Source organism: Microtus pennsylvanicus, chromosome 3, assembly GCF_037038515.1.
Source record: "Microtus pennsylvanicus isolate mMicPen1 chromosome 3, mMicPen1.hap1, whole genome shotgun sequence".
In the NCBI taxonomy this organism is placed as follows: domain Eukaryota; kingdom Metazoa; phylum Chordata; class Mammalia; order Rodentia; family Cricetidae; genus Microtus; species Microtus pennsylvanicus.
In genome coordinates this window covers 24,083,396-24,097,482 of record NC_134581.1, presented here as the reverse complement: position 1 = coordinate 24,097,482, position 14,087 = coordinate 24,083,396, and the positions used below count along the sequence as shown (strand labels likewise).

Below are 14,087 nucleotides of genomic sequence, written 5' to 3'. Positions count from 1 at the left end.
TTAGAGCTGTTTCATTACGTCCTTGACTATGCTAAAGTAAAGAAAGCAAGCATTTTGCCCCTGGCATTCATTAGGCAGGCAGAAGTATCCCTTCTCCTCAGGAGAGTAAGCAAACTGCTATGGGAACAGGGCACAAAGCAGAATAATGTACAAAAGTCTATTCTATGTCGATCACAGTCCTTCTGCTAGTTAAATGAGTTAAATACAAAGAAAAAAAAAGTTCAGCATTTTGGGAAGTTAGAACCAGTCCAGGAATACCTCACTGTATTTGAGTCATCAACACAAGAAACAAGCTGTCTCAGGACACCCTAGAAGTTCTTGCAATCAACTACCTCAGGTTTCTGCAGTAGACCTAAGCATATATTCTATACTATACTATACTATACTATACTATACTATAAATCATCTTACCTCTATAAGCAGGGAAGGTGTTACATTCTTCTGGGGATTAAGTGTATTAAGTTGGTGCTGATACTGTGAGTCTAAAAGATAGTATAACAGTTCCCAAATAATGAGGGGAAATTAGATCAGGAAGTTAAGACCACTGTTAGTAGCGCTCAGGTTTGCAGTTCACTCATCTCTTTTGTTTCACAAAATAAGCTCTCCCAGACACTTTGTCCCTGTTTTAGATAGCAGAGGTCTATTATATATAAGAATATTTTGTAACCTTGAAAGTTACCATCCTAGAAAAAGTTGTACGGTTAGCAAAACATGATCTGGTAGTAAAATGGGGGAAAGGGGAGGTGAAAGCAACCTTTAAAAAAAATCAACAAATATGTATTTCCAACACCAACCACATTTATTGGCTGGGAGTATGGCTCTATGGCAGACAGCTTGCCTAACCTGCCCAAGGCCTTAATGAAGACACATCAAGGGTTAACTAGCCTTCTTCTGCAATCCTTCAGCTATCACGAGGGGATCGTTTATGTTTAGAGATGAACTGAAAGCTAATGTCACCACACATTTCTGATAGTTTTATGTTTTGAGGCAAACACTGAAACTCCTCGCTTTTCCATTAGCTCAATATCTGAGGGTAAGTCTTACAAAGACTGATCTAACCCTATCTATAAACTTTCCCTCAGATCTTCTGGATGATTTAAAACAGATAATTAACTATTCACTATGAGGCTATTAGGCTTAACGCTATTCATTAAGGTTTTTTTTTAAACCAAATTCTGACATACAGTTATACAACAGTAGAATACTAAAGCCTCAATAAAGAACAATTAGTGAAGACTGTACACTTGGGCTCCTACTTCCTGATCAAAGCCTACTGTTTTCTCCTTAGAGACAGTTCTGAATCACTGCCACACTAACCCACCAGTTGGTCACACACTTTCATCAAATCCCTTGGTGTTTTCTTTCAGTCTATGCTAAGTGCAGCACACTCGCCGACCCAGAACCCACCTGCTCAGTCTCTGTCATGCCAGGTGTTACTTAGGTTTTCTACTATAGAACTCTCAATCCTTGTTCCTTGTTTCCCCTTCCCAAACTAAGCAAAAAATGAGATGTCTATCCCTATATTAGTCTGTAGAGACATCCCAAATATCCAAAACCAAAGTAAAGTGCATTACAGACAAAAGACAAAACAAACAAACTAGCAAAACCAATTTTCTAATTCTCTTACTAGTCTGTTATCAATGTTTAAGAAAAAAGGGATTTTTGCTTTAGCTTCAGTAAGTAAATATATCCATGTTGCACAGAAATGTTAACAGCCAGAAAATTAAATACATTCAGTTGTTACTCTAGTAACCTAGCAGGTTCATGAAACTGTCAGGACAGACATGACAATCACCTCATTTATGGACAGTAGTGTCTGTCAGTCTGCCTGTCATCATCTACTCATCCCTGTCCTCAGTCTTCTGCTCTAATATTGAGGTCACTGTCACTCCCTACAGGATGACCTGACAGCTCCAGGTTTGGGTAGGTGTTTCTTTGGGAGCCTTTAATTAAAGAACACTCTTCACTCTGTTATGATTCCCTTTTACAGACAAGAATGTAAGTCTGACCTGGAAATATCAGAGATGTTACTATAAGGATCATTACTTATAATAATTCTTTAAAATGTATGCCAGAGAAATACTTTCATAAAAAGCAAACCCAATGAAGATTTCAGAATAACAAAGCTATGCAAGATCTACCTCCACCTACCTCTACCTCCCCACCCCATCTACCTTCCAAGTTTACATAGCACTCCACACCTACTGTTCTGTTTCGTCTTCATGGCAGCCATGAATAAGAGTAACCCCACAAGAAAGATGAAACTCAGATTTGTGTATTTGCTTATTTTTAAGAACCCCATATTAAAGGACAGATCCAAGGGTGACAACAGGGTTGGGGCTTACACCTGAAGAGACTGAAACAGGGAGATCATGAGTTTAAAACCAGTCTAGACGACATAGTAAGTTCAGACTAGTCTGGACTACTCAGGGAGAACTGTTATGAAAACAAAAACTAAACAAAAGAATCAATTCATGTCTTCTATGGCAGATGACTGCTTTTTCCATTTCCTTCTACACATAAGGAGTTTATAGCAACCTGATGAAAAACTAAATTTGGTATCTTTCTTTTTATTTTTCTATGTCTATATACAAAATAAAAGCATTTTTAACTTTTAGTCAGACATCTTTTTCCCAGGAGATCAAAAGAAAATAATTTCTTGCCTATCTTATCTATTGATGCTTGGGAGAAGGGTATGCCTGATTATATTCTTCTAAAAGTCAACAACCAGTTCTCAAGTTCAGTGCTGTACTAGGTGTTCTGGAAGTTACAAAATATCACACAATGCAATGCCTGTTTTGAAGAGCTAAAATCTCCCTGGAGAAACAAAAAATATTACTAACAGTGTCAGGTCAGCCAAATTATAAATTTAGTATTTATAGTATAGGTTTAAAAAGAGATGCTAAACTTGAAAGATTTTTGAGGCAATGGGAGGAGCTAACTTGAACTGTAGAAAATGGTCAGAACTTGGGCAAGCAGTTGGCAAGAGCAAAAGAAAAGCCTATTGGCAGATTATGATGGGAGTGAAGACAGCAGAAACATAATCTGAAAAAAGAAGGCTCACTTTAGGGTGGCGTGAAACCAAAGTGACAGGGAGAAGAGAGAGACTAGCGGAGGACTAGGGAGGAACTGTGACTTTTTATTTATTATGTATACAGTGTTCTGTATAAAGTGATCACAGAAGTGGCATGAAGAATGCAGTGCCTAAGGAAGGTAAGTTAAAGGTAGATAGGTTGGTGCACTGAGAAGCCAGAAGTCCAGAGGGGCAACTAAGTGAATGACACCAGTCGTCATCGTGGGACTTTATGATCAGGTAAAAGGGAGACTGATTGTGTCTGTAGTTACTTGACTCTGTTAGGCTTCTGAATCCTCTAGACAGAAGCTATATTCACTATTATGTACACTCACAACATAGTGTCTGGCACTTGGCAGGTACACAAACTCTTTCATGTTTGGGGATAATAAAACATAAGAATCTAAAGAAGAAATCCCTCAGAAAACAAAGGTCTACTCTGACTTCAGACATACTAAGTTAAAGTTAAAATAAGAATATCTAGGCATGGGGTATGATCAAGGTAAGTTGTTTACATACAAACTGTCAAAAATAAATATTTACAAAACCAAAACAAACAAAAGGAAAACAGAAGAACACTCAGGTAGAAAAGTTTAAACCACATGTTTTGGAAATACCCCATTTGGGGAGATGGGAGGAGTCGGTAATAAAATACTACACGGGGACTGGAGAGACGGCTCAGAGGTTAGGAGCACTGACTGCTCTTCCAGAGGTCCTGAATTCAATTCCCAGCAACCACATGGTGGCTCACAGCCATCTTTAATGAGATCTGGTGCTCTCTTCTGACCAGCAAGCATACAGACAAACAGACAGAAAGAACACTGTATACATAATAAATAAATAAATTTTAAAAAATAATAAAATAAAATACTACAAATGCACCTTAATGCACTTGCCAGGTAAAGAGTTCAGGAACAATCTCAATTTTGCACAGCAATGGATGGTTTTAGGAAACACAGAGTATTACATGGAGATCAAACTTTTTACTTTCATTTCCTTTTTCTTTGTTCTGAAAAAGATTAGAGATAAAGGGCTCAAATATTAAACACAATGTATGGTGCCTACCAAGCAGACATTTAAACAGAACACAGAGAGACGATAAACAGTATATATATATATATATATATATATATATATATATATATATACACACATACACACACCTTGCTGTTAAAATAGTGTCAAAAAAGAAAGAAAAAAAGTAATTGGAATCTAGAGCGGCTGAAGAAACAAAGTTTCAATCGGGAATAAGCCTATATTTATTTCTAAATAGCGCAAAGTTGAACCTATCATCATCTAAAAATAAAGTAATTTAAAGTTGGCATTCCAGATGAAAGATCAGCTACACCAGTTTCATTCTGAACCAGTGTTATATCTCAGTTACTGAGACAGCTCTCGCTTAGAAGAAAATACTATTTTCTAATCATTTTTGTTCTAAATGGTAAGAAACAGCCGAATAACAGCCTGGGTACTATAAACTACACTCTGGTATAAAATTTGGCCCACTTCGATATGGAGACATATTAAAGACAATAAGCTGTAAATTCAGAAGGAAAAATGCCACATATTTGTGGATAGCTAAGAATAAAACAATATCTTCTGGTGTAGGATGTGTTGCTTTCATTGGTTGAATAGAGACTGCCTTGGCATTTTGATAGGGCAGAAACTTAGGTAGGTGGGGAAGACAGAACTGGGTGCTGGGAAGAAAAGCAGAGTCAGAGAGCCGCCCGCCATGAAGCTGCCAGGTCAGACATGCTGAATCTTCCCCGATAAGCCACAACCTCATGGTGACATACACATTATTAGAAATGGGTTGAATCAAGATGTGAGAGTTAGCCAAGAAGAGGCTTGATATAATGGGCCAGGCAGTGTTTCAATTAATACAGTTTGTGTTGTTATTTCGGGGGGGCTAAGCTAGCCAGGCGGCACACAGCCCCCGCGCTCCACCTACAATAATCTTCAAAAAAAGGCAATATAATATATCTTATTACATTATCCAAGATGAGTTTTCAACTTCTTCCCCCTTTTTTGCTTTTTGTTTGTTTGGGTTTTGTGTGTGTGTGTGTTGGTTTCTCTGTGTGGCCCTGCCTGTTCTAGAATTCACTCTGTAGACTAGGCTGGCCTCAAACTCAGAGATCCACCTGTCTCTGTCTCCTAAGTGCTGGGACTGATGGCGTGCACCACCGTGCCTGGCTGAGCTTTCAATTTCTAAGCATGGTTAGAAAATGAGGTGCATACACTGACATCCCAATTAAACAATATTTATATTTCAGATTAACAACTAGCCATTTGTAGCTGCCATGCTAGTTAGAATTCAGGGACGAGGGAGAGTGCTCAACTAGAATCAGCCCTCAGCACCAAAGACAATTTTAAAATGAGCTCAATGATGATTTAGCACTATGAAATTGTAAGTTTGAATCAGGAATCAATTTATTTTTCCAGTTCTTGGATAAAACTGGGTCTTGTGGATGCTAAACAATTTCCCTCTACCACCAAGCTGCATCCTCAGGTCAAGACAGTAAACTTTTCATAGGAAGCTCAGCTCAAGTCAACTTAAACACAAACCATATTCCTACCATATTTGCAAACAGAATAGGCCTGAAAACTGGCAGTAATTTTGCTCATCCTTATAAATTACTTTGTGATGCAGATATTTAAAATGTAATTTCTTAAAAACTTACATAAAATATTTTATAGTAAATATATAATTTTCTACAGCATTAGAAATCATTAGTAGCAAATAAGTATTTTTAGAATTTCTTTTATCTTTGATAATCTTATACATGTATACAATATATCTTGATCATATTTCTCCCTAATGAATGAACAATTCTGAAAAATATTTGCCTCAGAAATTAGACTATTTACTGGATCTAACTCTGTTCTACCAACATGACTGCAAATCACCTTACTTTCTCCAAAAAACAAAAGTATACAACATAATAATAATTTTGCAACAAATGTTCGACATTTTGAAATATATTAACATTTTAAATTCAACCATTCCAAAGAACATCAAAGAGTATATTAATACATTACAGAATAATGTGGCAGCAAACAGGTACCTTGTACATATGAAAAGATGTATTAGATATAAACAAGTACATAGCAGGCCTTCACAGTCAGCCTTACACATATACACATAGAAAGAGGTCTTTCTATAGCTAGCAAAGATGATGTCAAATTGAGCTAAGGCACTATGGCAATCCCACTGTCGGCTGTAACTCCCAGGCTAAGTTCCGTTTAGAACACCACTTTTAAGACTCAGGATTATTCTAGCACACTGCTCTTCTAGTATACTATTGCTTTATATATTTATTGACCAAAAAGTTAACATTGTAACCTTAAAAATTCTCAAGAAGCAAATACTTAATTTTTATGTGAACTACTAATTCTGGTTCCTTTAGCAAATAAAAGAAGACCCTGTCTATATCAAAAGCAGAGACATTGTTCTCTGGAGCCAGAAAACAGTAATCATTACCAAAACCATCTCATCTCAGTCGTACACTAAAATACTTTAGAAAGCACTTCAGAAACTGGATCTTAGTGAGAACCTCACAAATCACACTATGGCATTGACAATTACCTGTGAATTCCTTGAGGAATCTAGGCCAGATCTGATTCTACTCAACCTTGAAACTACAGAGCCAGCCATGTTTGTTCGGATCACCTTTGCCTTTCAACATAGGAATATAAATGCAGGGTCACATGGAGTATCAACTGATCTTCTTTTAAAGAACCATGACAATAAAACCAGATCAGGAGTCTAATTTACATGTTCTGAACACATGGTAAATCGGGGAAGAAAGGGGAACATTTAAATAGTTTTGATTCATGATCTACAAAATTTTGAACACTTCAACTATGAGTTTAAGATAATCTGAACCAATACCACAATAACCTTGCCAAAAACTGTACTGCAACTGTCTTTTGTTTACTGCTGTTGTTTTGAAGCAGGGGATCACACAGTCCAGGTTGGCCTTGAACTTCTTTTAAAGCCAAAGCTGGCTTCCAACTCAAGTTCTTCCTGCCTCTGCCCCTGTGCACTAGAATTATGGGTACTCATTACTTCTGTGTTCTATAGCTACAATTGTTTAGTCATATACTGATCTCCATACTAAAGAAAGCTCAGTATTTGCAATGTAGTCTAGTTTGTCTGGTATGCCTGCTTCCTCTACAGCTGTAAATTCCACCATAACTCATGGCCTACAGGAGTACCATCCCACCTGCACATCTCATGCCACACCTAACTTCTGTTCAGTTATGCATTTGAAACTGGCTCTTTAGGGGGAAAAAAAGGACTGGGTTCTGTATTCAAGTCTTTGATACAGTAGGATCATTCAAATTTATTCTGAATGTTATACTATTAAGGAAAAGTTACATTAGATAACTGTCCGTTCATCTCTGAGTTCAAGGCCAGCCTGGTCTACAGAGTAAGTTCCGGAGACCACAGCTACACAGAGAAACCCTGTCTCTAAAAACAAAACAAACCAAGTAATATACATTAGACTTTAAGATGTAGCCGGCAGTGGTGCACACCTTGAGTCCCAGCAGAGGTGGAGGATCTCTTTGAGTTCAAGGCCAGCCTGGTTTATAGATCTAGTTCTGGGACAGCCAGGGCTACACAGAGAAACTCAAAATAAAATAAAATAAAAAAGATTCATTCTTTAACAACTGTCAAGTAGTACCAATTCTTACTATAACTTTTCCAATACGGCTGCAATCACCAACTAGGTAACATGCTCCTTCATGCTCTGCATTATCTACGAGCAGCTTACGTTTAATTTCCTCAACTTTGTTTTTCCTATGTTATTTATATTCATAATCTTTTGTGAGAAAAACAAATTTAATGGAGCTATAAAAATAAAACTTTGTTGAATTGTAGATTAAGCTATAGTTCTTATCAGTCTTTTCTGTTTCTCCATTTGGATTCTGCATATATAAGCATTTACTTCAGTTTCTGTTCCTCACCTAAAACTAAAAGGTTCTCTTTGGTTGGTTCTATTCTAGATATTTTCCTATAGATATCTACTGTATACAATATGACTCCATATATAATGTTATAAAAATGAGCACCTTTTCCTAAATATCACTGTGGTTTCCTTTTTCTCTATCAATATTGTACTGAACAAATGTATCTAAAAATAAAATGTTAAAACTATAATTCACTTTTTACTCTATAATTTGTTATAATTTTCAGACAGTAACATTGTTCAGGAAAAATAAATATTTGTACGTAGAGAAAAAGCTTTATTAAAACCTCAGTGAATATGCCTCTGTAAGACTAGCTTCACTTTGAAACAGAGTGGCAAACAATGGCTGGTGACATGTTCCTTCCAGGCTGTAAGCAGATGTGAGCAGCCACCTCTGGCACGGGAGCACTCTCACCCGATCAGGTCCTCTAGCTCCTCTCCCTCTTCTCTTCAGTTCAAACTGTACTGTTTCTGATTTTTTTAAAACTTGAACTTTCCTTTCTCTTTTCTGAAGAGACTCATATCTTTTTTTCTCATCAGTTGAAGAAAGGCTTTTATTAGGAATGAGGAAACACACATATAGCAAACACACAGAGAGAAAAAACCTCCAAGAAGCAGAGGGGAGACTAGGGACGTCAGTGCCCCTTCACACCATTTTTAAAGTTTTTTTTTTTTTTTTTGGTTTTTCGAGACAGGGTTTCTCTGTGGTTTTGGAGCCTGTCCTGGAACTAGCTCTTGTAGACCAGGCTGGTCTCGAACTCACAGAGATCCGCCTGCCTCTGCCTCCCAAAGTGCTGGGATTAAAGGCGTGCGCCACCACCGCCCGGTTTTTAAAGTTATTTTAACTAGGCCAGTAAAAGCTGACCACTTAAATGACAATGGGTCGTAACCACAACACCAGGCACTGAAATTTATTTTTCTGAGATACTTCTCACAACAACTTGGCAGGTGGTTATTTTCTCTTTAAGATGACAAAATAAAGGTTCAAGGAAATTGAGTAATTGGCCCAAACATAGAGATTGGAAAGAACCCCACCAGGAAATGTCCCAATCAGGGATTTAACCTACAGTTGGTCAACTCCAATGCTCATGCTCAATCCATCCCCTCATATAAACAAATACCCTTTGTCTGCCTAACCTGAGAGCTAGTCGTGTCTGAGCCTCGCCAGCTTTCCAAGAGGCACTGAGGCTATCTATCACATTACACCTAAGCTGCCGGGCTACAATGCAGTGCTCCCTTGTCCTTTCATCGCTCTGACTCTCTGACCTGTCAACTTTTCGAAAGCTATAGTGGTCTTTAGTAAACTAAAATTTTCCTGAAGTGACAAGTAGCACCTGAGTTTAATTACTCACATCAGAGAGGACCCAGAATACAAGTTTATCAGGTAAGATCACTGACTAGTAAATCTAGCTTTCTCTTAACAAGCAGTAATAATAATGAAAGTATCATCTTCTAATATATACTAAATACTCAATGAGCATTTTAAACTAAACTGAAGAATCCTAAGCAATATTTAGTATTCTCTATCTACAGAGCTGTCTATTTCATGGAGTGTCTGTCTTGCCTACAAAGCTATGGTATTTAAATGTCCATCTTAACTAATTTTCCTATATAGTCATAACCAAAACTCAATGGAGGCTTTTATACCACTTTTTCTGGGAACATTCAAACTAGTCTTTAAAAGAGCTGATTAAATTGTCATAGATTCTCTAAGTTAAGGGGACAAAAGCAAAGTTAACATGGGCAGAGGGGTATCGTCTCTTCTTGTTTCTCTAAAACAAAGGGCAAAAATACTGTCAAGAATTTTAAGTGAGTTCTTAAAACTCACTAGCCAGCTTCCCTAGCTTTGAATAAAAATTATAGTCAAAGGGCTGGGGAGATGGCTCAGCAGTTAAAAGCACTTGCTGCTCTTGCAGAGGCCTGGGGTTCAGTTCCCAGAGCCCACATTGGGTGGCTCACAACTACCAATAACTCCAATTTCAGGGACCTTCTTCTGGCTTCTGCAGGTACTTGCATACATAAAATGCACATATATATACTCAGGCACACACACACACATACATGTAATTTTTGTTTTTCAAGACAGGGTTTCTCTGTGTAGCCCTGGCTGTCTAAGATCTTGTTTGGTAGACTAGGCTGGCCTTGAACTCACACAGATCTGGCTGCCTCTGCCTCCAGAGTACTACAGCATGCATCACCACCACCCAGCCAGATGTCGCTATTTTTAAAAAAGAATTATAATCAAAATAAGCAAAGCATTTCAGCTTACATGGCTGAGCAAGAATAAAGCTGAAAGTACCATCTGACTGAAAATATCAGTAAGGGAGAAGAAAGGAAGGACAGTTATCTGCTTGTGGCCTGATGGCTACCCCAAAGGCATTTTCATCCTAACCCTCTTTTGAGCCTTGAGCCTTGCAGAGGTCTGTAAGTCCTGTGCTTCCCAACTCCACAAGCAGCCTAAGGCTCCTTGCTCAGAACTAATGTGTTAAAAGGAAAAGCCTATGAACCTCAAAAGGGCAAAAATTTCACTTTTCAGTTACCTGAAATCTTATTCCATTTGTCCAACTTTAATCAGTGTGTTGATTAAAAATGTTTCCCCTCATTAAAGAAGGTTATCCATGCTCTCTGTTATCAAGAGCTTAAATTTTCTAAGGACTGCTTTCTAAATGTTGATATTTAGCTTTTTTATCACTTGGAAATTCTGATGACAGTTGATGAATTTAAAAAAAACAAAACAACAAAATCATACTAACCTATTTTCCCACTGCTTTCCAACTATTAGCTATCAATTTTTACCTTGCTTTCATAGATATTAAAAGTAAAAGCATTACCCAAAGGAAAGATTTTAAAACAGAAAACAAGGGTTCTAGAAGAAAAATGAAGTCAATCATGTTAGTTAATAACTATCAACAGATCAATCTATATAATAAAATATTGTCATGAACATCAAGCAATCCATCACATAAATAAAGCCAAATGAAAGAAGTTATACCTGCATTTTCATAATTATATTATTTGACAGATCAAAACATGAAGACAAACAAGACTTTTTGATAAAGTCTTAAATGCATACTACTTACATGACACCTTGGAGAACTTTCTGGGGATCAGGGTCAAATAGCCTGTCAACATAGTGGCGACTGCTAGCTGTTACTTCCTAGAAAGTAGGGGAAAAATAATGACATCTGAAGCCAAGCAAATCACAAATCATAGAGCAATTAACCCACAACACCAAATAGCTGAATAGTCTACCTCAAGGAAGTGAATGGGGCTCCTTCCAGAACACATTTTATTTGCTCCCTAAAATGCTATGTTAGCAGGGAATTTTTTTTCTCTTAGTTATCAAAATAACTAGAAACTACAGTATTCAGCTCAAGATGCCAGTGATCAATTACATTTTTTTAAAGATTTATTTATTTATTAAGCATACAATGTACTGCTGGCAAGGAAGGCACCAGGTCTCATTACATTACAGATGGTTGTGAGCCACCATGTGGTTGCTGGGAATTGAACTTAGGACCTCTGGAAAAGCAGCCAGTGCTCTTACCCTCTGAGCCATCTCTCCAGCCCAGTCAATCACATTTTTAAGACCCCACCCAATTTAAAGAAAAAAAACAATAACAAAGTCCATGACATGAAACACTCTTAAGCTTGGTACTGAAACTGGTAAAGAAGTTTGAGGAATCAACAGGGTAACTTGGTTCATTTAAAAGTTAGAACTAAAGGAGGATACTATTTTTTGTAATTAGTCTGTTAAATCTCTCTGAGAAAAACCTGTAGGTTAGGGGAGAAAGAGAACACTTGGCTCCACTAGAAACTAACCCGAGTCCCACCAGCTCTGTCAGCACGAAAGCATGCGCTCCACTGACAGCTGGGTGCTGCATATGTCTGTGAGTGACACTGAGGGCCCGTTCTTCTGTCTAGTACCCACTATAGGAGAACAGCTCCTGGTCAGAGCTCCAAGGAAATCCCTCAGACAGACACAGGAAACATCACTGCTACCAAGCTGACCAAGATGACAAACACAAGGCTGGGAAGATGGCTCAGCAGTTAAGAGCACTTTCACTTGTTGGGGTTCACTTCCCAGCACCCACATTATGGCTCATAACCAGCTGTAACTCCAGTTTTAAGAGATCAGACACCCTCTTCTGACCTCTGTGGGTACCAGGCATGTATGTGATGAACAGACATACATGCAGGAAAAACATTTGTACACATAAAACAGAAATAGACAGACACACAGACATGACAAAAGAATTCTAAGCTAGGGTAAACTACGCAAATCTATAAAACAAACATACAAGTTATGCCACACCATTTAAGTTAGAGAGAGTCTCTAACTGAACCTGGAGGCTACCAATTTCAGGGCCTCCTGATCCACTTCCCCAGTGCTAGAATTAAAGCGTATGCCACCATGCCCACTACTTCAGTGAACTCAGGCCCTCATTCTTGAAGTGAATACTTTGCCAACTAAGCCACCTCCCCATCTCCCACCCATTTCCTGGCTTTCCAAGAGTGAGCTCTTCCGGATTTCTCCAACTCTGAGACTCTCCTACCAGGAGGCAGACATATGGTTTTACAGTTCACCCCTTTACTCCACAGCTGTGCGTCTTCTGTTGCTTCTCAATATGTTTAAAACCAACTGAAGGAAAAGCTATGGTACATAGGTGATATATCTTAACTCAAATGAGTTCCTCACACTTTTAAAAAAGTGTGAATATTTGGTTGTCCCAGTACCTCTTGGGGAAAGACACTATTTATCCATTGACTGTCTTGGTGTCCTGATCAAAAATCCTATTTACAGGGTCTGAGGGAAGCCCACAAGTTGATTTATTTCTGTTTTTCATTTTCACTAATCTACAGTCTTGTGTCAGTACCAGTGTTGATTACCACAGCTTTCTAGTAAGTTTTTAAATGATAAAGTTTTGAGTGTGCCCTTTTCCCTGGCCAACTGTGTAATTCTTTTCCAAAATTGTTGGGCTATTCAAAATTCCCTCCTGTAAGAGCAACTCTTTCCTGTTCTGTGCCTGGTTCATTCAACACACCAAGCACAGTAGTGAGGAACACAATAAAGATGAAGAACTCATGTCCACGGTTTACAGTTTTGTGTTTTCTACTAGAAATAGAAAAGAGAAGTTTATGTAACACACTGGAAGGACTGTCTTAGAAAAAGAGTGCTGTGCAGCAGAGAGGATACATGGGAAGACAGTCACTGTCAGGATCACAGTCACAGAACCTAGAAAGCCAACACTGACAAGTAGCCTGTCAAGCTGCTGGTACTGAGCAAGAACAGAGAGGCTAGAGAAGACTGCAGCCTATAAATGACAAAGGGTAGCTGAGATGTGGCTCTCACTGAGCATTTCACATTGCCTTCTGCTGAAAGTTCTGTTCCATGGCAAAGAAGATGCCAAAGACACTGAATGAAGAGCCTTCTAAGAAGCTTCCAATAGTAAGTAGTCAACCATGTACACAAAAAGATAATCCCCTAAGCCAACATGACAGAAAGCAAACAGAGGACATGAGTACTTCCTACATATTCATGCCCTTGCCTGATGGAGCAATTCTTGCATTTCACTGCTTTTCTCGGTAGATGGGTCCCCTCACCACATAGTTCTTGTTGCTTTAGGAAGCAGTCTGGGAATGAAGAGAGAAGAATGAAGATAATGAGGCCAGGTACCAAGTAATGATAAGAAGGTGGTATTTGAGTACAGGCCTAAAGAAGAGCAGGTCCTTACAAAGAGAGAAACAAACACAAGGCTCTAAACAACTGTGTCTGTCACAATGAAAGAACAGGAGGCCACTATAGCTGGAGCAGAATGAGCAAAGGAGAAAGCAGTGGAGAGGGGATCCACTACACAGATGTTGGGCAAGAACTGCTGTGTCAGCGTGGCGGTCACCAGCCTCCCATGGCTGTTTTTATCATATGAAATATGGACAGAAACAGAATTTTATCAATTTTAAAACTAATTAAAAGTTTTTAAAAAGTTTAAAACCATTATTAGGAAACTTTCCAGAATATTTGGAGTTCCCTGTAGGCATGT

The 14,087-nt window shown here is 38.3% G+C and overlaps 1 protein-coding gene across 3 annotated transcripts in view; it reads right to left on the bottom strand.

Moving 5' to 3' along the window:
* Armc8 (armadillo repeat containing 8) overlaps positions 1-14,087 on the bottom strand; it is a 93,092-nt gene that overhangs the window by 63,641 nt on the left and 15,364 nt on the right. For all 3 annotated transcript variants that reach the window (XM_075964885.1, XM_075964886.1, XM_075964887.1), the window contains exon 2: positions 11,127-11,203. In XM_075964885.1, the coding sequence (XP_075821000.1) occupies positions 11,127-11,203 (77 nt within the window). The remainder of the gene's footprint in view (positions 1-11,126; positions 11,204-14,087) is intronic.